The sequence below is a fragment of the Zalophus californianus genome, chromosome 2 (genome assembly GCF_009762305.2).
Source record: "Zalophus californianus isolate mZalCal1 chromosome 2, mZalCal1.pri.v2, whole genome shotgun sequence".
Classification (NCBI taxonomy): Eukaryota; Metazoa; Chordata; class Mammalia; order Carnivora; family Otariidae; genus Zalophus; species Zalophus californianus.
In genome coordinates, this window is record NC_045596.1 from 186,190,773 (window position 1) to 186,212,654 (window position 21,882).

The 21,882-nt window shown below is 41.5% G+C and overlaps 1 protein-coding gene across 7 annotated transcripts in view; it reads right to left on the reverse strand.

The window, feature by feature from the left end:
- Positions 1–3,005: 3,005 nt before the first annotated feature.
- The window catches only part of FAM149A (family with sequence similarity 149 member A), a 70,126-nt gene continuing 51,249 nt past the window's right edge, over positions 3,006–21,882 (reverse strand). For 4 of the 7 annotated variants that reach the window (XM_027598274.2, XM_027598271.2, XM_027598272.2 and 1 more), the window contains 6 exons: positions 12,153–12,256; positions 11,442–11,654; positions 8,303–8,423; positions 7,016–7,144; positions 6,851–6,929; positions 3,012–4,622 (listed from right to left, as the gene is read on the reverse strand). In XM_027598274.2, the coding sequence (XP_027454075.1) occupies positions 4,549–4,622; positions 6,851–6,929; positions 7,016–7,144; positions 8,303–8,423; positions 11,442–11,654; positions 12,153–12,256 (720 nt within the window). In that variant the 3' untranslated portion in view covers positions 3,012–4,548. Of the gene's footprint in view, positions 4,623–6,850; positions 6,930–7,015; positions 7,145–8,302; positions 8,424–11,441; positions 11,655–12,152; positions 12,257–21,882 lie in introns of all 7 variants that reach the window. The other 3 variants (XM_027598269.2, XM_027598270.2, XM_035726026.1) reach the window with 3 other exon arrangements.

Genomic DNA, 21,882 nt, shown 5'->3' on the forward strand with positions numbered 1-21,882 from the left:
AAATTCTTTTCCCCCACGTGACTTTGAGCATTCCACGTTCTTTAATGTTTGTTCTCCCGCACCAGTCATTCCTCACCAGTCATTCCTTCTCAGTCGGCTTTGCTAGTTTCTCTTCACATCCTGTTGCTCTAGATGTTAAGAGGCCCAGGGCCCAGAACTTTGTTTTCCCTGCATGTCTACACTCAGGCTCTTGGTTATTTCATCCACTTTGGCACTCAAATACCATCTAGATGTTGACAGTTGCCAAATATATCCCTCCAGTCTGTACTTCTTCTCTAAACCCCAGGTACAGTTAACCAAATGTCTCAACATCCCCACTTAGGCATCTAATAGGCATCTCTCTCTTTTTTAAAAAAAAAAAAAATTATTTATTTGAGAGAGAGAGAGAGAGAGAGCCTGAGCAGAGGGTGGGGCGTAGAGGGAGAAGGAGAAGCAGACTCCCCACTGAGCAGGGAGCCCGATGTGGGACTCGATCCTAGGACCCTGGGATCATGACCTGAGCCAAAGGCAGATGTTTAAATGACTGGCAGATGCTTAACCAACGGAGCCACCCAGGCGCCCCTCTTATAGGCATCTCAAACATGACATTCACAGCATGCTCCCTAGTGTTAAGCCAAAGCCTGGGAATCAATCTTGATTCCTTTTCATCACAGTCCATATACAATGCAAAAGCAAATCCTATTGACTCAAATTTCAAAAGATATCCAAAGTCCCTTGACTCCTCACCAGCTGTACCACTATCATCTGATCCTGAACACCCTCTGGAGTCAGATTATGTCACTCCTCCTGAAAACTCTCCAGGGGCTTCCTATTTCAGATAATTTACCATTTCCAAGGTCAAAAAGGATTTTAACCCTTCGGCTCCAATTACTTCACCGATCTCATCTCCTGTTATATTACCCGCTTGCTAATTCCATGCCATGTCCCACTGGCCTCTTTTCTGTTCCTCAAACCTCCAGGTGTGCTCCTGTTTTAGGACTGTGTGTTTTTTCCTGCCTGGAATGCTTTTTCATATATACATGTTTCTTTTCTTATCTTCAAGTCTTTGCTCAAATATTACCTCTGCAATAAAGCCTTTCCTGACTATTTTATCTAAAGTTGCAGCTCTTTCCACTGTTACCTCACCCCTTTTTATGTTTCTTCACAGCACTATTGCTACCTGACCTTGCGTTATGTTGGTATCGATTTGTTTATAATCGTTCTCCTCTGCTAGAATCAAAGTTCTATTAGGGCAAACACTTTGGACTTCGTCTTGTCCAGTCCCAATGCTTAGAAAGAATCTGACACAAAGAAGGTGCTTGATGAATATTTGATGAAATAGTAAATCCATGATTATCACACAGGAATGTCATTTCCTGGGGGGGAAAAAAAGCTTATATTGGGGTATTCATAAATGAGATAAACCCTCCCAAACATGTATGGTTATGTATTTTTAATTTACTGGGAAAAGTATGCTATGCAGTTAGAAATAAATGAGTGAATAACCCGTGTATTAGAAACTGGAGAGGTACACAGATATAAAAATTGGGAATGGAAAGAAGTTTTATAAGTGTAATGAAGTCTTGAAAATTCTTTCAATACTTTTATTAAAAATTAGAGAGCTAAAATTCCTGAATAAGATCTGTGGTCATAATGAAGCAGGGACAATAAAAATATAATACCCACATGTTTTATGACATTTTATAAAAATGTACCTCATAATTGGCATGGAAATTCCATTCTAGTTCCAGTATGGATACTTCCGTTGATATTAAGTTTATAAAATTTAGCCGTTTTCTATGGTATTTTACATGTTTTATATTTTTATTTTTTTCTTAAGATTTTATTTATTTGTCAGAGAGAGAGAGAGAGAGAGCACAAGCAGGGGGAGCTGCAGGCAGAGGGAGAAGCAAGCTCCCCACTGAGCAGGGAGCCCGATTTGGGACTCGATCCCAGGACCCTGGGATCATGACCTGAGAGGAAGGCAGGTGTCCCTGTTTTTATATTATTTTAAAATTCCTTCATTTCTTCCTGGTTTTGGATGAATTAACAGACATTTCAGTAAATGTAGTCATTAACCTTCATTTAAAAACTGATCTCAGGAGTTACTCAACTTGTCTTTTTTAATTTTTAACAGAGAAATTCTAAGACTCATTTATCAAGGTAGATTATTATGAAAACACTGCCCCAATTTTTCCCTAATCAGTTCAAAAAGCACCATCCTTGACATAAGCATTATTTACTAACCTCTAAATCTCAGTTAACCTATAAATAAAATATTATCTTTAATACAGGTGTAAAAATATATGCTATAAACAAGTGTTTTTAAAGTCAGTGGCAGAGCCAAGTCTCCGTTATCTCTAAAATCATACTTTATCCTCTTCTTGAAAAGATTTAGAAGATGCAAATCGGGATCGCTGCACCGGGTTCTATCTTTGAAAGCATTTTTATCAATACATATATAAATAATAGATGATCATTTACAAAACTCAGAAGCCACATAAAGTAAAGCTCCCATAAAATATATTCAGTGGTTCTGCATGAGAAAATAATTTATCTTGGATACTCTACCTTAGTGTTAGTTTAGAATGAATACCATTTTCCTTCTAAGAAGTCTGCGCTGATTGGGGAAGGAGTTGCATGGTTCCTGGAAATGGGCAGAAATTAGCCTGAGTGGGTCTGTTAAGAGCAGGGTGGATAGAAAGGGTACAATTAGCCATAATTAGGGACCAGAGAAACCAAACTAGAGGCCCTCAGGAACCGGGACTCCAGACTGCTCCCATGCCGAGTAATGCCTCATATTTGGGGGCTGCTAAGTTAAGACCAATATTTTCGGGGCATCTGGGTGGCTCAGTCATTAAGCGTCTGCCTTCGGCTCGGGTCATGGTCCCAGGGTCCTGGGATCGAGCCCCGCATCGGGCTCCCTGCCCGGCGGGAAGCCTGCTTCTCCCTCTCCCACTCCCCCTGCTTGTGTTCCCGCTCTCGCTGTGTCTCTCTCTGTCAAATGAATAAATAAAATCTTAAAAAAAAAAAAAAACCGATATTTTCTCTTGAAAGTTTCTGTAAGCTAATGTTGAGGGAGAGGTTAGAAAATTCTCAAAATGCTCCAGTCTGCTTTGTATGGGTAACTGAGCATTAAAAATATTACCTAGAGTTACAGAGCTTTGGCCATCCATCTACCCCCTAACATGCTCCATTACTATAAGAAATGAGTCAGGAATGTAAGGGAGAAATGATCAGTCAGAGGCACGATGACTCTAGCTAGCATCATGTTTGTTCTGTCACTCCGTGGTCAAGGACGACGCTAATTCCAGTCCCAACACACTTTTCAATTGCAGACATCTATAAATAGGCCAAGATCCTCTTTTCTTACAACCAGAAATATGTCTGAAAATAATTTATTATACATTTATATGAGGATAGATAGATAAACTTTCATTTTGGATTAATAAAAAATTGATAAAATATAAGTATTGATAGAAAAAAGGAAATTATGGTGATTTGAGACCTGAGAATCTAAAAGTGAGCCTAAGGATACAAGTCTCTATAGAGGAAAAACATGGGGTGGGGGAGCAAAGAAAACGGCCCTAGAGCCCGGCCTCCAATCGTCCACTTCTCCTTGGCATCCCCTGTTCCATTTTCCATATGACTAGCAAATAGGGACACATGCTCTGAAGGAAAAGGAAGCAGGGCAAAGGGACAGAGACGAGAGAGCTGCTACTTTAGGCGGAGGGATCGGGAAGGCTTTATGGCAGAGGTGACATCTGAGCAAAGGTCACACTGGGGTCAAATAAGGAAGAGGTCTGCTGAAGCCTTCCCTCCAGTGGATCAACACCTTCGCCTGCAAACAACGAAGAGGAAACCACATGCAATATATTTTAATTATGGTTTAAAAATCAATAAGTTTGGGCTACTTTTGAATAAACTGTCCGAGTTTGAGCAAGAAAACCAGTAAAACCTGATTGGCTCGGGAGGCAGCCACTGACATTCCTCAAAGAAGCTCGTGACTAAAGTACTTTTTAAAAAAAACAGGTGTAAGAAAGTCAGCGCAATGATTAGGATCATCTGAACCTTAGTTAAACTGGCATATTGTACCAAAGATGGCTTCGCTATTTTCTAGAGAAGGTTGTGATATCTATTAGTGACCAGGATTTTGATGGATCAATGACAGAATGAGACACAAAACACACATTTCAAAACACAACATTACAAAATGGCATATTCCTAGATAATATCCTCTCACATTGTTAAGTAGTGTGTGTAAACATACACTAATTACATGTGTGTCTGTGTATAATTGATAAAATGATGGATGATAAACACAGATCAGATTCTTCTGAGCAAAGCCTAAAGAATCTCTGTTGGAATGCTTCCAATAGAGAAGGTTGGTGAATTTGACTTGTATTCTCTTTGCAATGCAAGTGTTCAAAATTAAATTGTTTATTTGTTTGCATTTCTCTCACACAGGCTTACATCTCACTGTCAGACAAACAGATACATAATATAATACTTGTTCTTCCATTTTTCAAGTGACAAATGGTGTGCTGAGGCTTTGAAGTCCAAGTTCCATCAAGAAGCCACTTGGAATCTCTTTCTTGTAGTCAGAGTCATCTTCTGAAAAGATTTAGGCGGATATTGTGAACCTGAAACACCAACCAAAAAGTAACTCTCATTAAAATGTTCATAATTCCAGCTCTCAAAAGGATTCCATGCAGATGATATTTTTAAAAAAGAAAAAAACTATTTTCATGTCACTTGTACATAAACCAGGAAATAGACAAAAACTGTTGTTTGGGGTCCTGAGAAGAAAGAAGGGGGCTCCCTTCCACCAAAGCCTCGGTGCTGGCCCTGTGTACTCTGAGAGCAGGTGGGTTTGCTAGAACCTTCTACCCAGAGGTGGATCCCTGAGGCCCAGGAAGTTGAGTGGTTAGCTCTGGTGGTCCTACTACTTCCTGGGGACTGAGGCAATGTCAGCTGCCTGAAGACATCCTTCCCACTGTTGGGGATACCCCACAGCTTCCCCTTTTCTCTTTTTTTTTCTGCCACAGACCAAATGTTGATAAGTTAATAGCTCCTGTTGTTTCTGACCTGGAAGCAAAGGTTAAGAAAGAGATTACACACCTGCTTCTGAGAGGAAAAGAAAATAAATGCTTAGAAATACAAGAATATCTCTCTCATGTACCCTCAGTTACTCTTATAGAAATGAAAAAGGCTTCTGACCATCAATAACAATAGTCACAAAATTATCGATAAGAGAATATACTGACTTGGTATTGGGGGAAAATTAAGTGTGCAGATTTAAAACGAATTCAGAGCCCAGTTCCCTCTCCAAACCTCTAATCCTGTGTGCCCAGCAAACTATTAGATAGCTCCAGTCAACATGCTACGGGCAACATCTCCAAAAATGAATTCATCAGAATTCCATGAGCTCTCTCCTTCAGCACCACGGTCTCCTGGCCACCCATGGAATCTTTCTCTCTCTCTCTCTCTCTCTCTCTCTCTCTCGCATACCACGTGATGCCCATCCTGCAGGGCATGGCTCTTGGCTCCTCTGGGAAGCCTCTCTGTCCGTTTACCCATCTGCATATCCAGCGGGCGGTCCTGCTCACCTCCCTCGTGGTCCTTTCCCTCTTCCCTACTACACTGAGTGTTCCTTGAGGCACAGACCAAAACATCCTCGGTGTTTGAATGCTGGCCCTCAGCACAGAACGTGGCACAGAACGAGCACTTGGCACATTGTTATGTATTAATAAACACGCTTTGATGCCTACTTTCCTCCAACCATCTACAAGTCAGACCGATACTTATAACATGGCATGGCTGCCTTTTAGAGAACAAATTACCATCACTGACAGTGAGAGTGAATGATGCTAGGGAATATACAAAGAAAAGCAACAGAAAGTCACAGTAGCTTCGTGCTATTCACATAGGAGAAAAATTGTAAAGGGCTTAAGAATCTTCGACACCACTGCGCTACAGAACTATAGAAGGGCTGGTGTAAACAGTGATAAAATTGCTCTGTTGTCCCAGGGCTTCCCTTTTACCAGATTTATTTTTTAAACTATAGCATTTGCCTTAAAATAGCAAATCATCCTTTACGTTTCAGATTATCTAGATACAAATTATTCATAATTTTTAAACAAGAATAGATGCCTGGAATCTAGCTAAGTCCTTTGCATACGTTTTTCCAACAATGGTTTTATCCACCCAGCCTATTACAAAAGAGGAACCTGAGGCCCAGAGAGGCTGAGGCTCTCCTAAGACAGCTCAGCAAGTAGGATGGAAAACAGGCATTTGATTCCAGAATATCACAACTCATGACGACCCTATGTTGCCTCCTTAAACAAAAATGCTGGCAACAGTTTGGAAAACTGAAACATCAGTGGCCTGAATTCGGACTAGAAACTTTACTCTAAAAATAGCTGAAAATAAGTATTTATCTGTACAACTCTCCATTATAAAATAGAATATTTGTATTAATTTTATGAAGCATTTTTATTATTAGGTCTTCAAAGAGAACTAAGATTAGGGTTTCATGGAAAACATGAAAACTCTATTGCAGAGAGAGACACTGACATTTCTCGTAAGACTCATGAGACAGAATTTTCCTTTTGCTGAGAGTGAGGGCTCTGATTTAATGAAGAGCGTTTGGGCACATTTCCCCCTTTATGCCGAATAGCAGATAGGTGCTTATCTCTGCGGTTTTGCTCTTTGTAGGGACTTCTGTGTCTGGACATAGCAGAGAAACACTTGGTATTTCCTCCTACATGGTCAAAATAGTCCCGTTAAGGTAGATAATCCTCAATTTCTCTTTCCAAAACCTGAAACCTCACCTATTATATCATTTTATTTATATGTGGAGAAAACCGACCTGTGAAGAAACTCTGACTTGTCCATGTGTGGCCAGCAAATTCCATCAGGGTCAACGAACCTTTCCGGGGAGTATCTAACTGTTGGAAGAAAAATAAAATGAGGGATGAGTTTTATTGTTTCAGACATTTTCAAAAATCATATTTAGGGTTAACAGGCAACCCACCCGAAATGCATGGGTCGTGCTGGGTCTTGAAAAGTGTTCTATAGTCAGAGATCTCTCTCGAAGAGGCGATCGCTTTGAACTGTCAGGAATTGCACTTAGCACACGGTTTTGTGGCTGCCTCCCTCTGTACTGAATAAAGGATAATATGTTCTGGTTTAAGGTAAATGCAATCCTTAAAAAAGGCAAAAGAAGAACTCTATGTGCTCATTCACTTGTTAATTCAAAACTTTTATTTATATACTGTGAAGTATAAGGTCCATCACACATGAATATCAATATACATTTTAATTATGTAATTTTCTTATGTAACCTGATTAAATGGTACGGACCTCAGAAATAAACATGGATTCAGAAACTTAACCACCTAAAATTCTTACTGTTAAATTATAATAGCCATGTAATTTTGCATTTGTGAAGCATCAGACTTTTTTTTTTTTGATGTTTGCCTTCTTTTATGACCTTACTCTAAGCCACAACATGCTAAGGTTACACAACAACCCTTTGCAACTCCTGCCTCTCTAGGAATGGGTTCTATTGCAGTACTGGAGGAGGCAAAGGAATCCAAGAGAAAACGTTTCTGTTGGGTTTTCTCTTTAGTCCTTTACGCTCCCACAACTGGGGTCCTTCTATGTTTTGCAAAACAGAGACAAGTTACCTGTATGGGAGTGAAGTGAGGAGTCATCGTACATCTGGGGGGAAATGTGGTTATGCAGACTAGGGACCCCAGACCTGCCCAGACCATTTGCCATCATGTGGCTGCGTTGAGCATGGGTGCAGGTGTGAGAATGAGGCCTGATAAAAATGCCACAGGTGTTTTCCTGAGATCTTACTTTATTCAGGCATAATCTACCATCTATAAATTCATTTCACCCTTATAACAATTCTTTGAGGAAGGAATCACTTTGGCCCTTTTACGGGTGAGAAAATTAAGACGCAGGGAGAATATGTCTACAAGTCATACAGAGTTTACCTGGCAGGGTTCAAACACAGATCTCCCTATCTCCTGACCTGACCTTCATGCTCTTTGCTTCCCTCTACCATCCTATCAGATGTTCCTTGACACCTGGACTTTGTGACTTAGTTCAAATGATGTTTGTATTTCACAAAACAGTGAATTAACCCTCCCACCTCCTGTCCCTTGTCGCAAGCCAGTTACTTTCAGGAAGCAGATTATGAAACATTTGATGGCACTGAGTTCACTGTGAAGGGCCAACATTATATTCTGCTTGTCTGTTTCCCAAGAGACAATCTAAATGGTGCACTTAAACAGAATGAAATCTGTCTTACAGAAACAGGTCGAGATCCAGGAACTGCCATATTCTGCTCACCGGTCTCTGAGCCTATTGGGGGTAACCTGCTCCGGGAGGCTTGAACCAGCGGGGAGGACACACACTCCATGCCAGTTTGCCTGTAAACAAAACAACATTTGGCTGAGCAGCCAGCCGCAGACAGCAGGGGCCAGACCCCACCCGAAGCTCCCCAACTGAACTACTAATCACAACTGCCTTCCAGAAAGAAATGCTCACGTAAAATGAGCAGAGTGTCAGCAAGACAAACGCGAGAGGGACTGACCACCAGCTCCAGTCACCTCCTCCTTGGTCAGCAGTGATGTTAACCTGTATTTACTGAGTGCTCGGCTGTGCCAGGCCCTTGAAGGTTCCTGAAAACATGATCATCCAGATGGAAATCAATAAGGAATCCAAGGTTTTGAATGATACACAAGAATGGAGATGGATAGTCTAGGATAAGATTCTAATTCATTTAGTCACTAATAATAAAGTTATGAAAGTTAAAATATGACCCTTTTGACCTGTGATGTTTTAAAATACATATACTATCCATAGTTTCGAGGCTGCAAGAAAAGATCTTTGTGTCCTGCCAGTGGGATTACAAATTGTGAGAACCATTCTGGGAAGAGCTTTGCAAAAATATTTCAAGAGTCTTAAAAATATCCATAACCTTTGACCTGGTAGCTTTACTTCTAGGATTGTACCACCAGGACACAATTTGAAGTCTTCCTTATTAAGATTTATATAAAATGATACTGTACACCTGAAACTAATACTATACTGTATGTTAACTGGAATTTAATAAAAACTTAAAAAAATGATTTATATAAAAATGATGTTCAGGGACGCCTGGGTGTCTCATCAGTCAGTTAAGCCACTGCCTTCGGCACAGGTCATTTTCCTGGGGTCCTGGGATCGACTCCCTCATCGGGCTCCTTACTCAGCGGGGAGTCTGCTTCTCTCTCTGCCATCCCCTCCCCCGGCTCCTGCTCTCTCTCTCTCTCTGACAAATAAATAAATAAAATCTTTTAAAAAATGATGTTCACTATACCTTATAATAGGGGAAAATATAGAAGGAATGAAAAGTTTCCATAATGGGAAATACTTAATAGATTATCACACACCCACATGTTATTCTCTAGTCATTTCAGAAATATTTCAGAAATATTTAACAACATGGAAAATATGAATAAAATTAAGTGAAAATATCATATGAGAAAGTGCTACAATAGTAGGATAATGTAGTATTAGAAAAAAGATAAGGGAAAGAAGAGAAAAGAAGAAACATAACCACAGACAAAATTGGTAGTCATCTTGCCAAGTTATCATTTCTCTGTTTCTATGTGTTGGGCATACAGGGGCTCTTTGATACCTACTCATATTTTTGGTATTGTGCTAATGTTCCACAGAGAACTTGTTGTACTTTGATGGTTAAAAAAAAAAAGGTTATTTTTAATAAAAGTGAAAGACAGAGCACGAACAAAATCACGGCAGTCAGAACACACACAGCTGGTCTGTTTGTGGGTCGGAGAGATGATAAGGCTGCCCCCAGTCAAAGATGGTGACATTGCCCCCAAGGGGCAAACATGAATTGTTGGTGGGACCAAAAAAAAAAAAAAAAAAAAAAACCTTGTTCTTTTTATGCATAAAACACAGATATAAAGAACAGTACATAGACTGTACGGTATATTTGTGGCATTAAAATTCCACGGGTGGGGGAGGAATTAGGAAAAAGAGTCTAAAAGGGCTCCTTAGTACGGCAGTAATAACAAAAATGTTGAAAAACACAGGTCTACAGATAGGAAGGGGCCAGAGCATGAAGGGAATGACTTCAGTAGAAAACAGAAAAGGTTTAGGATGAAAGCCTGACGGTGGAGCCCAGGTGGGCTGGGAGGAGGAAGAGACGGCCAGCGAGGTGCTAGTGACACTGGCAGGGGGGAGGTGGCCCTGGTGGTCCCCAGTGGGAAGAGAGGAGGGGGAGAGCTCCTGAAAGAACTGCCAGAGCAAATAGCCCCAGATAACTGGAATACCCCAAATAATGCTGGAAATACCAGTTTCAGACTGTGAAAGAAACAGTGACCCATCAAAAAACCAATCGTGGCTTGGCACTGTGGAATGCATCCTGAAAAACCTAGGGGCTGGTTAAGCCCTGGCAGCTGCTCTTGCCCCCAACCCCTGCAGGGCGGGGGGGGGGCCTAAGGCAACCCCTTAAACACTGGCTCCCTCGAGGCAGGAGGCAGGTGGCCCCAGGGGCCCTGCGGGCATGGTCTCCAAAGTGCAACAGCACTGTGCAGAGTCCCAGCTCTGCCTCTCTCTCCCTCGTGGGATCATCTCGGGAAAGTTATGCAACTTCTCTCAGTCTCTGTCTCTTCACCCTGGATCTGGGATACTACGAGGACCAACTCAAAAGATTTGTGGCAGGGAATAAATAATAAATGTGACTCCTTTAGCTGGTGCTGGTGACAGAATGCACCCAATAAACACTGGCCCTTATGAGTGAGAAAGCTGGATTGCTCCTTCGTAATTCTGCAGTGAAGGAGGGGACGGATTCCTTTCTAACAAGGCAATGATTTGAAGTTGATCCCTAAGGTCAAAAGCTTTTCTGAAACTCCCCACGTGGAGCGAAACATAGCCTTAGAGATAAATAAAAACTAATAGTTATGCTACTTCTGAAACCAATATCACACTGTGTTAACTAACTAGAATTTAAATAAAAATTTGAAACAAACAAAAAACTAATAGTTATATATGTCCTTTTTATTTGTATAGCATTTTATGCACATTAATTTTTTTGAACCTCATAATGAGAAAGAATTAATTACGTAATTTGAAAGCATTGGCTAACTGTTAGTTTTACAGATGAGGCCACCGAATTCCCATCCAAGATCACCTCACCATTACAGATGCGTTTTATGGCACGGCTATGGGTACATTACCTGACTCTATATTCAAGTATACAGTCAACTCGACTACTGCAACACAACTCATGTGAAATACTCAAATTCACGAACTACTTGGAAAGTGGCCACATACAATCTGATAGAGGATGCTTCGTGCATACGAATCCATAAGCCCTAACTGGCAAGCGTCTCCGTCTTCTGTGACAGCTGGTCTACTAGGAGAGAGACAGAACTTACAGTTTTGTTCCCCTAAGAACTTCATCATTGTACACATTGGGGGTTTTCATCCTCTGTGAGTCTGAAGTAAGAGAAGGCAGCCTCGTGTACGCAGGTGTTTTCTTTTCAGAAGTGTGGAGTATGCGAGCATCGGAGGAGGTTCGTCCCAGGCGGTGCCGTGCCAAAGAAAGGGCACTGGGACCTGCACCCAGTGATCTGTCCTCTTGCTCATTCCTGGGGGATGGGTGGAAGTCAAGCTGATTACTCAGATGTCAGCATCAGGACAACAGGACCCATATACATGTATCCATCACTAGGTATCGTCTAGGACAATGCCTGGCTCAAGAAGATGCTCCTAAATACTGGTTGAATGAACAGACAGGCTATCATTTCCAATTCAATTTCTATTTCAATGAAGAATCTTCCACAGGGGGGAAAAATCTAAGGTTCTCACTGATTGTAATCCTACAGTATAGCCCACAAGATTAAGAATTCACAGCTCTCTTCCCCTTATTTATCTGCCCTAACCTAACGGTGATCATTTTGTGGTTGATGTTAGAATAGTGTGTCTTCATTCTCATGCGTGGCTGTCTCCTTTCCCGAATGGGCTCAGGCACACCTAGTGAATATGGGGTTAAACAGGATGCTCCTTATCCCACATCCTCTGTAGTCTTCAGTGCTCAAAGGTACCCAGCATACAGAAGAGGCGGGGTGATTATTTCTTATACTTACTGTGTTCTGTCTGAGAAATAGGTAGGTCTCTGCTGCAGTGGCTTTGCTTGAATTGTCATCACACCACTCAAATCACTATAAAAATTGTTGGAGAAGCGATGAATCTGAGAAAAGTAAAAACAATACAAATTAAAAAGCACCCAGTGCTATTATGATTACTGGTGTCTCTCGGGAATCAGCAGGAAAAAAAATGGCACACTCCAAACAGCTAATTTGAGGAAAAAATGTAACACAGATGATATTTTACAAAGATGTGGGCAGAGAAATTAACAAGGACTGGCTTTATTCCCCCAGGCAATAGAACAACATAACAGCGGGGACACATTACCACATGCAGGCCTGGAGTGGCAAATAATGAGGGAGAGGTTTTTGGAATCTGCACAGGATAGCTGCTTGGGGAAATGCCACCAATAACTGTGATGTGGCAGAGAGGCCAGAAGTAAACAACGTCCTGCCATTGTCTGCCCCCCCTCCCCGCTCTGAGCTCCTAGAGCTGCAGGACAAGGGAGCCCTCCATACTGCTAGTGTGCACCAGCCTCCAGAGCACACCAGGGGGAAGAAGGTAGAGAGAGAATCTGGAGAAGCAAAGAAAGGGTACCCCAGCTCCTAACTGAGCTGTTGCCTCAGATCTCTTCTCCTACCCTATCCTTCACAGCTGGCCCCAGCTACCTGCCCTGGAGCAGCACAATAGCCTGAGAAAAAACCCAAACACCAGATCTCGAAGGCTTACATTTGAATCCCAGTTCCCACCACTCCCTCTTAGGTGGGCTTGGAAAGATTACTTTGTTCTTGGAGTCTTAATTCCCTAATCATTAAGTTGAGGATAATGACACATACTTCATATGAGAAATAAATTAGATAACAATGGTGGAAGCATGAAGTGAGGGTAAATAATCATGAATTCCCTATCTGGTCCCATGATATGGCCAGCTAGGATGGAAAACAACATTTAGATTCAGGGAAACAGGATTTCGGAAACTAGAGTCATATTCTAGTTGGAGAATAGATGTAGAAGCCACAGTCACATTTTCCCCATGTTGAATATTAAAAAAGAAATGTTAGAGGAATAAATTAAGACCTGTTGTAATTACCGCTAGGATGCTTTATTTCAAAACAAGTTCTGAGGGCGGAGCAAGATGGCAGAGGAGTAGGAGACCTGGATTTCGTCTGGTCTCAGGAATTCAGCTGGATAGGGATCAAACCATTCTGAACACCTACGAACTCAACAGGAGACCGAAGAGGAGAGTAGCAACAACTCTCTGAACAGAGAAGCGACCACTTACTGGAAGGTAGGACGTGCGGAGAAGTGAATCCGAGGCGATATTCGGGGAGGATAGACGGCGGGGGAGGGGGCCTCCGTCGGCCGCTTCTGGCAAGTGCTAGAGCCGCGGAGCACAAAATCGGACCTTTTAGAAGTCGGCTCCGCGGAGGAACATCGCTGCAGTGGCCAAGCGGGGGGGTGGAACCCTCGCGGGACAGTGTGGTCTCAGGACCCTCGGGGTCACAGAAAGACCGGGGGTGCCTGAGTGCACCAGAGCTCCCAGGGATCGGAGCGGGGAAGCCAGCTGCAGAGACGGAGCTGAGGCGCGGGCTCTCAGCTCGGGGTTGCCATAAACTGTGATCGGTGACACAGTCGGGCCACTGCTCCTCCAGCAGGGACCCAACAAGCGGCAGAGCCGGGGAGACTCCCCTCCCTCCCCCGGGGAGGAGCGGCGCAGGAGCGCACCGCAGGGATCTGCTGGGTTTGGAGACTCCACATGGGGTCGGGTGCCAGAGATAGAAATGCTCGCTCACAGGCCGGGGGAGCACGGAGTGCGGCCGGAGACCTGGGACACGGGAGTGACTGACTGCTTTTCTCTGGGGGCGCACTGAGGAGCGGGGCCCCGAGTTCTCGGCTCCTCCGGGTGGAGATTGGGAGGCCACCATTTTCGCCCTGGTCCTCCAAAGCTGTACCGAGAGCTTGCAGGGAACAAAAGCTCCTGAGAGCAAACCTGAGCAGCTTGCTTAGCCCAGACCGACAAGGGCGGGGCAATTCCGCCTCCGGCAAAGACATTTGGGAACCACGGCAACAGGCCCCTGCCCCAGAAGATCTGCAGGAACAGCCAGCCAAGACCAAGTTTACCGATCAAGGAGAACAGGAGAACTCCAGCGCTACGGGAATACTGCACATACAATCCATGGCTTTTTGACCATGATTCTTTAGTCTTTCAAAGTTAATTTTTTGTAATTTTTTTTGTAATTTTTTCTTTTTCCCTTTTTCAACCACCATCTTATCAATCCCTTTTTTAAAAAACATTTTTATTTTTCATTTTTAGAGTCATATTCTATCCCTTCATAGTAGTTACCCTTATTTTTGGTATATATATATATATATATATATATATAAGTTGTTCTCTCTTTAAAATTTTCACATACAGTTTCTTCTAACAGATCAAAATATACCGTAAATCTCTAGTGTATGGCTTTGTTCTAGTCTCCTGCCTGATCATATTCTCTCCATTTTTTTAAACCCTTTTCATTCTTTTTTCAAACAACTTATCAATTCCTTTTACAAAATTTTTTATAATTTTCATCTTTACAGTCATATTCCATCCCTTCATCATATCAACCCTTATTTTGTACATATATAAGTCTTTCTTTCTTTACAATTTTGGGAGGCACTTTCTCCTAACAGACCAAAATACACCCAAAATCTAGTGTGTGGCACTGATCTATGCACTAGCCTGATCATATTTGATCATATTCTGTTTTTTTTTGTTTTCTTCTGTTTTTGTTTGTTTTTATCTTTTTCTTTTTTTTTTTTCTTTTTCTTTTTTCCTTCTTTCCCTTTCTTTGCCCCTGGTTTCAGGTCTTTTCTGATTTCTTTAGAGTATATTCTCTGGGGATGTTGTTACCCTGTTAGCATTTTCTTCTCTCATTCATCTATTCTCCTCTGGACAAAATGACAAGATGGTAAAAATCACCTCAACAAAAAGAACAAGAGGTAGTTCCAACTGCCAGGGACCTACTCAATACGGACATTAGTACGATGTCAGAACTAGAGTTCAGAATTATGATTTTAAAGATACTAGCTGGGCTTGAAAGAGCATGGAAGTTATTAGAGAAACCCTTTCTGAAGAAATAAAAGAACTAAAATCTAACCAAGTCAAAATCAAAAAGGCTATTAATGAGGTGCAATCAAAAATGGGGGCACTAACTGCTAGGATAAATGAGGCAGAAGAGAGAATCAGTGATATAGAAGACCAAATGATGGAAAATAAAGAAGCTGAGAAAAAGAGAGATAAACTGCTAGATCACGAGGGCAGAATTCGAGAGATAAGCGATACGATAAGACGAAACATTAGCATAATTGGGATCCCAGAAGAAGAAAGAGAGAGGGGCAGAAGGTATATTGGACAAATTACAGCAGAGAACTTCCCTAATTTGTGGGGAAAAAAAGGCATCAAAATCCAGGAAGCACAGAGAACCCCTCTCAAAATCAATGAAAATAGGTCAACACCCCGACATCTAATAGTAAAACTTACGAGTCTCAGAGAAAGAGAGAAAATCCTGAAAGCAGCTCGGGAGAAGAACTCTGTTACCTACAATGGTAGAAACATTAGACTGGCAACAGACCTATCCACAGAGACCTGGCAGGCCAGAAAGGACTGGCATGATATCTTCAGAGCACTAAACGAGAAAAATATGCAGCCAAGAATACTATATCCAGCTAGACTGTCATTAAAAATAGAAGGAGAAATAAAAAGCTTCCAGGACAAACAAAAACTAAAGGAATTTGCAAACACAAAACCAGCCCTACAAGAAATATTGAAAGGGGTCCTCTAAGCAAAGAGAGAGCCTAAAAGCAACATAGACCAGAAAGGAACAGACAATATACAGTAACAGTCAACTTACAGGCAATACAATGGCACTAAATTCATATCTTTCAATAGTTACCCTGAATGTAAATGGGCTAAATGCCCCAATTAAAGATAGAGGCTATCAGATTGGGTAAAAAAACAAGACCCATCGATATGCTATCTTCAAGAGACTCATTTTAGACCCAAAGACACCCCCACATTGAAAGTGAAGGGGTGGAAAACCATTTACCATGCTATGGACACCAAAAGAAAGCTGGGGTGGCAATCCTTATATCAGACAAATTAGATTTTAAACCAAAGACCGTAATAAGAGATGAGGAAGGACACTATATCCAACTTAAAGGGTCTATCCAACAAGAAGATCTAACAATTGTAAATATCTATGCCCCTAACATGGGAGCAGCCAATTATATAAGGCAATTAATAACAAAAGCAAAGAAAGACATTGACAACAATACAATAATAGTGGGGGACTTTAACACTCTCCTCACTGGAACGGACAGATCATCTAAGCAAAAGATCAACAAGGAAATAAAGACTTTAAATGACACACTGGACCAAATGGACTTCACAGACATATTCAGAACATTCCATCCCAAAGCAACGGAATACCCATTCTTCTCTAGTGCCCAGGAACATTCTCCAGAATAGATCACATCCTAGGTCACAAATCAGGTCTCAACTGGTACCAAAAGATTGGGATTCTTCCCTGCATATTTTCAGACCACAGTGCTTTGAAATTAGAACTCAGTCACAAGGGGAAAGTCGGAAAGGACTCAAATACATGGAGGCTAAAGAGCATCCTACTAAAGAATGAATGGGTCAACCAGGAAATTAAAGAAGAAATTAAAAAATTCATGGAAACCAATGTAAATGAAAACTCAACTGTTCAAAAGCTCTGGGATGCAGCAAAGGCAGTCCTAAGAGGAAAATATATAGCAATACATGCCTTTCTCAAGAAACAAGAAAGGTCTCAAATACACAACCTAACCCTACACCTAAAGGAGCTGGAGAAAGAACAGCAAATAAAGCCTAAACCCAGCAAGAGAAGAGAAATACTAAAGATCAGAGCAGAAATCAATGAAATAGAAACCGAAAGAACAGTAGAACAGATCCACGAAACTAGGAGCTGGTTCTTTGAAAGAATTAACAAGATTGATAAACCCCTGGCCAGACTTATCAAAGAGAAAAGAGAAAAGACCCAAATTAACAAAATCATGATGGAAAGAGGAGACACCACAACCAACACCAAAGAAATACAAACAATTATAAGAACATGTTATGAGCAACTATATGCCAGCAAATTAGATAACCTGGAAGAAATGGATGCATTCCTACAGATGTATCAACTACCAAAACTGAACCAGGGAGAAGTAGAAAACCTCAACAGACCTATAACCACTAAGGAAATTGAAGTAGTCATCAAAAACCTCCCAACAAACAAGAACCCAGGGCCAGATGGCTTCCCAGGAGAATTCTACCAAACATTTAAAGAAGAATTAATACCTATTCTCCTGAAAGTGTTCCAAAAAATAGAAATGGAAGGAAAACTTCCAAACTCGTTTTATGAGGCCAGCATTACCTTGATCCCAAAACCAGACAAAAACCCCAACAAAAAGGAGAATTACGGACCAATATCCTTGATGAACATGGATGCAAAAATTCTCACCAAAAATACTAGCCAATAGGATCCAACAGTACATTAAAAGGATTATTCAGCACGACCAAGTGGGATTTATCCCTGGGCTGCAAGGTTGGTTCAACATCCGCAAATCAGTCAATGTGATACAATACATTAACAAAAGCAAGAACAAGAATCATATGAGCATCTCAATAGATGCAGAAAAAGCACTTGACAAAGTACAGCATCCTTTCTTGATTAAAACTCTTCAGACTATAGGGATAGAGGGTACATACCTCAATATCATAAAAGCCATCCATGAAAAACCTACAGGGAATATCACTGTCAATGGGGAAAAGCTGAGAGCTTTCCCCCTAAGGTCAGGAACGCGGCAGGGATGTCCACTCTCACCACTGCTCTTCAACATAGTATTAGAAGTCCTAGCCACAGCAATCAGACAACAAAAAAAAAAAAATAAAAGGCATCCAAATCGGCAAAGAAGAAGTCAAACTCTCACTGCAGATGATATGATACTGTATGTGGAAAACCCAAAAGACTCCACCCCAAAACTGCTAGAACTCATACAGGAATTCAGTAAAGTGGCAGGATAGAATATCAATGCACAGAAATCAGTGGCATTCCTATACACCAACAACAAGACAGAAGAAAGAGAAACTAAGGAGTCGATCCCATTTACAATTGCACTCAAAACCATAAGATACCTAGGAATAAATCTAACCAAAGAGGCAAAGGATCTGTACTCAGAAAACTATAAAATACTCATGAAAGAAATTGAGAAAGACACAAAGAATTGGAAAAATGTTCCATGCTCATGGATTGGAAGAACAAATATTGTGAAGATGTCTATGCTACCCCGAGCAATCTACACATTCAATGCAATCCCCATTAAAATACCATCCACTCTTTTCAAAGAAATGGAACAAATAATCCTACAATTTGATTGGAACCAGAAAAGACCTCGAATAGCCAGAGGAATGTTGAAAAAGAAAAGCAAAGCTGGCGGCATCACAATTCCGGACTTCCAGCTCTATTACAAAGCTGTCATCATCAAGACAGTATGGTACTGGCACAAAAACAGACACATAGATCAGTGGAACAGAATCGAGAGCCCAGAAATCGACCCTCAACTCTGTGGTCAACTTATCTTTGACAAAGCAGGAAGGAGTGTCCAATGGAAAAAAGACAGTCTCTTCAACAAATGGTGTTGGGAAAATTGGACAGCCACATGCAGAAGAATGAAACTGGACCATTTCCTTACACCACACACAAAAATAGACTAAAAATAGTTGAAAGACCTAAACATGAGACAGGAGTCCATCAAAATCCTAAAGGAGAACACAGGCAGCAACCTCTTCGACCTCAGCCGCAGCAACTTCTTCCTAGAAACATTGGCGAAAGGCAAGGGAAGCTAGGGCAAAAATGAACTATTGGGATTTCATCAAAATAAAAAGCTTTTGCACAGCAAAAGAAACAGTCCACAAAACCAAAAGACAACCGACAGAATGGGCGAAAATATTTGCAAATGACATATCAGATAAAGGGCTAGTATCCAAAATCTATAAAGAACTTATCAAACTCAACACCCAAAGAACAAAAAATCCAATCAAGAAATGGGCAGAAGACACGAACAGACATTTTTCCAAAGAAGACATCCAAATGGCCCACAGGCACATGAAAAAGTGCTCCACATCGCTCAGCATCAGGGAAATCCAAATCAAAACCTCAATGAGATATCACCTCACACCAGTCAGAATGGCTAAAAGAAACAAGTCAGGAAACGAGAGATGTTGGCGGGGATGCAGAGAAAGGGGAACCCTCCTACACTGTTGGTGGGAATGCAAGCTGGTGCAACCACTCTGGAAAACAGTATGGAGGTTCCTCAAACAGTTGAAAATAGAGCTACCACACGATCCAGCAATTGCACTACTGGGTATTTACCCCAAAGATACAAATGTAGGGATCCGAAGGGGTACATGCACCCTGATGTTTATAGCAGCAATGTCCACAATAGCCAAAGTGTGGAAAAAGCCAAGATGTCCGTCAACAGATGAATGGATACAGAAGAAGTGGTATATATACACAATGGAATATTATGCAGCCATCAAAAGGAATGAAATCTTGCCATTTGCAATGACGTGGATGGAACTGGAGGGTATTATGCTGAGCGAAATAAGTCAATCGGAGAAAGACATGTATCATGTGACCTCACTGATATGAGGAATTCTTAATCTCAGGAAACATACTGAGGGTTGCTGGAGTTGGGGTGTGGTGGGAGGGATGGGGTGGCTGGGTGATAGACATTGGGGAGGGTATGTGCTATGGTGAGCGCTGTGAATTGTGCAAGACTTGAATCACAGATCTCTACCTCTGAAACAAATAATGCAATATATGTTAAGAAACAAAAAAGAGAAGAAGATAGCAGGAGGGGAAGAATGAAGGGGGGGAAACTGGAGGGGGAGATGAACCATGAGAGACAATGGACTCTGAAAAACAAACTGAGGGTTCTAGAGGGGAGAGGGGTGGGGGGATGGGTTAGCCTGGTGATGGGTATTAAAGAGGGCACGTTCTGTGTGGAGCACTGGGTGTTATGCACAAACAATGAATCATGGAATACTACCTCAAAAACTAAAGATGTAATGTATGGTGATTAACATAACAATAAAAAAATTTAAAGGAAAAAAAACAAGTTCTAATAATACTTCGTTTTTACTTTCAACTTTGTTGTCCATTCATTTTCTTTTAATATTGATCCAAATGAAAACAACAAATTAGCTGTAAAAAACATTTTCAAAACCCATTAAAAGGTATAAAAAGAAAATACTTGTAAAAAGCCCTTTAGACTTAAAAATTTCCATATTTCTCAAGTTTACTTATATTGTCTAATACTTAAGGATTCTTTTCCATGTTGTCATCAGCTGCCCATTTTTATGGGATTCGTACTGCATATTTGAAAATGCAAAGTGGGAAACACTGTTGGACCTGCCTGAGCAGTTTAAAATGATAAACAAATACAATTAATGGTAGCAGTTCTGAAAGTTTATTTTGAACAGCAAAAGCAAAGAAAGCTTACTGTAAAGCCCTTACACTACAGAGTAAAACAATCCTATTAGACATTTCTATTTTAAACTTCTGTCCCCTGGACCATACACACTATTCTGTGTTCTTCCAATCTTGCGAAGATTGTCTGTTTAGTTGCTCCTATGCTAGGTGCATATTTTTGCCTCTGCCTCGAGGCAGCCTTACTAAATGTTACCTATCATTTAGGATTTAGTTCATGTATCACTCTACTTTATGGAAGTGTGCTACTTTCCCCCTGAACTCCATGGCATTTATGAGCTAAAGGACATCAAATTACAATATAGGATAGGATATGGTGGGATATAACATACAATTCATATCTGGTTGTAACGAAAGCTAACGCTTACTGGGTGCCTTCTCTACACTACACGTTGTACTATATGTCTCATTTTGTTTACTTCTCACAGCTTCCTGACTCACAGATCCCGCAGATAATGAGACGAAGGCTTTGAGGGACTGATTCAAGATCACAGAGCTAATAAATTGTGACGTTGGACCCTATACTTGTAGTCCTACAGCTCAAACTCTCATCTGCTCTACGATCTACTGACTGCCTCATGTTGCAGGCGTGCACCTGTGTGCACGTGTGTAGTAGTGTTTGGCATGGCTTGACTCCTTCTAGCTAAACTGCATCTACCTCAAGACTAGGAATCCTGACTTATCCTTTTTCTCTGTTAACTCCACAAAAGACGAGCTATGAGAAACATAAAGTCTAAGCTCCTTAGCATTACTGAAGGTCTCCCATGAAGAAGCTCAGCCTTGGCGATAGAAAAGATGGCGGAGGAGTAGGGAACCCTATTCCAACTGGTCCCCCGAATTGAGCTGGATATCTACCAAACCATCTGAACACCCACAAAATCAGCCTGAGATGTAAGAAGATATATTTGGATCTCTACAAACAGAATATATCCCATGATCTCAAGGTATAAAGCGGCGAGCCATGATTCTGCACGCAGATGTCAGAAAATAAACAGAAGGGGAGGGATTATTGGGATCCCTGAAGCTGGTGCCGGGAAGGTGATACAACATCGGCACGCACAAGCCTCCCACTCTGGGGACAGGGCACAGACTCGCACACAGGTAGGGGCCAGGAAAGGACTTTAGTGCAGCCCCCAGACAGGATCCAGGAGCTGCAGGTGCGTGGGCCCAC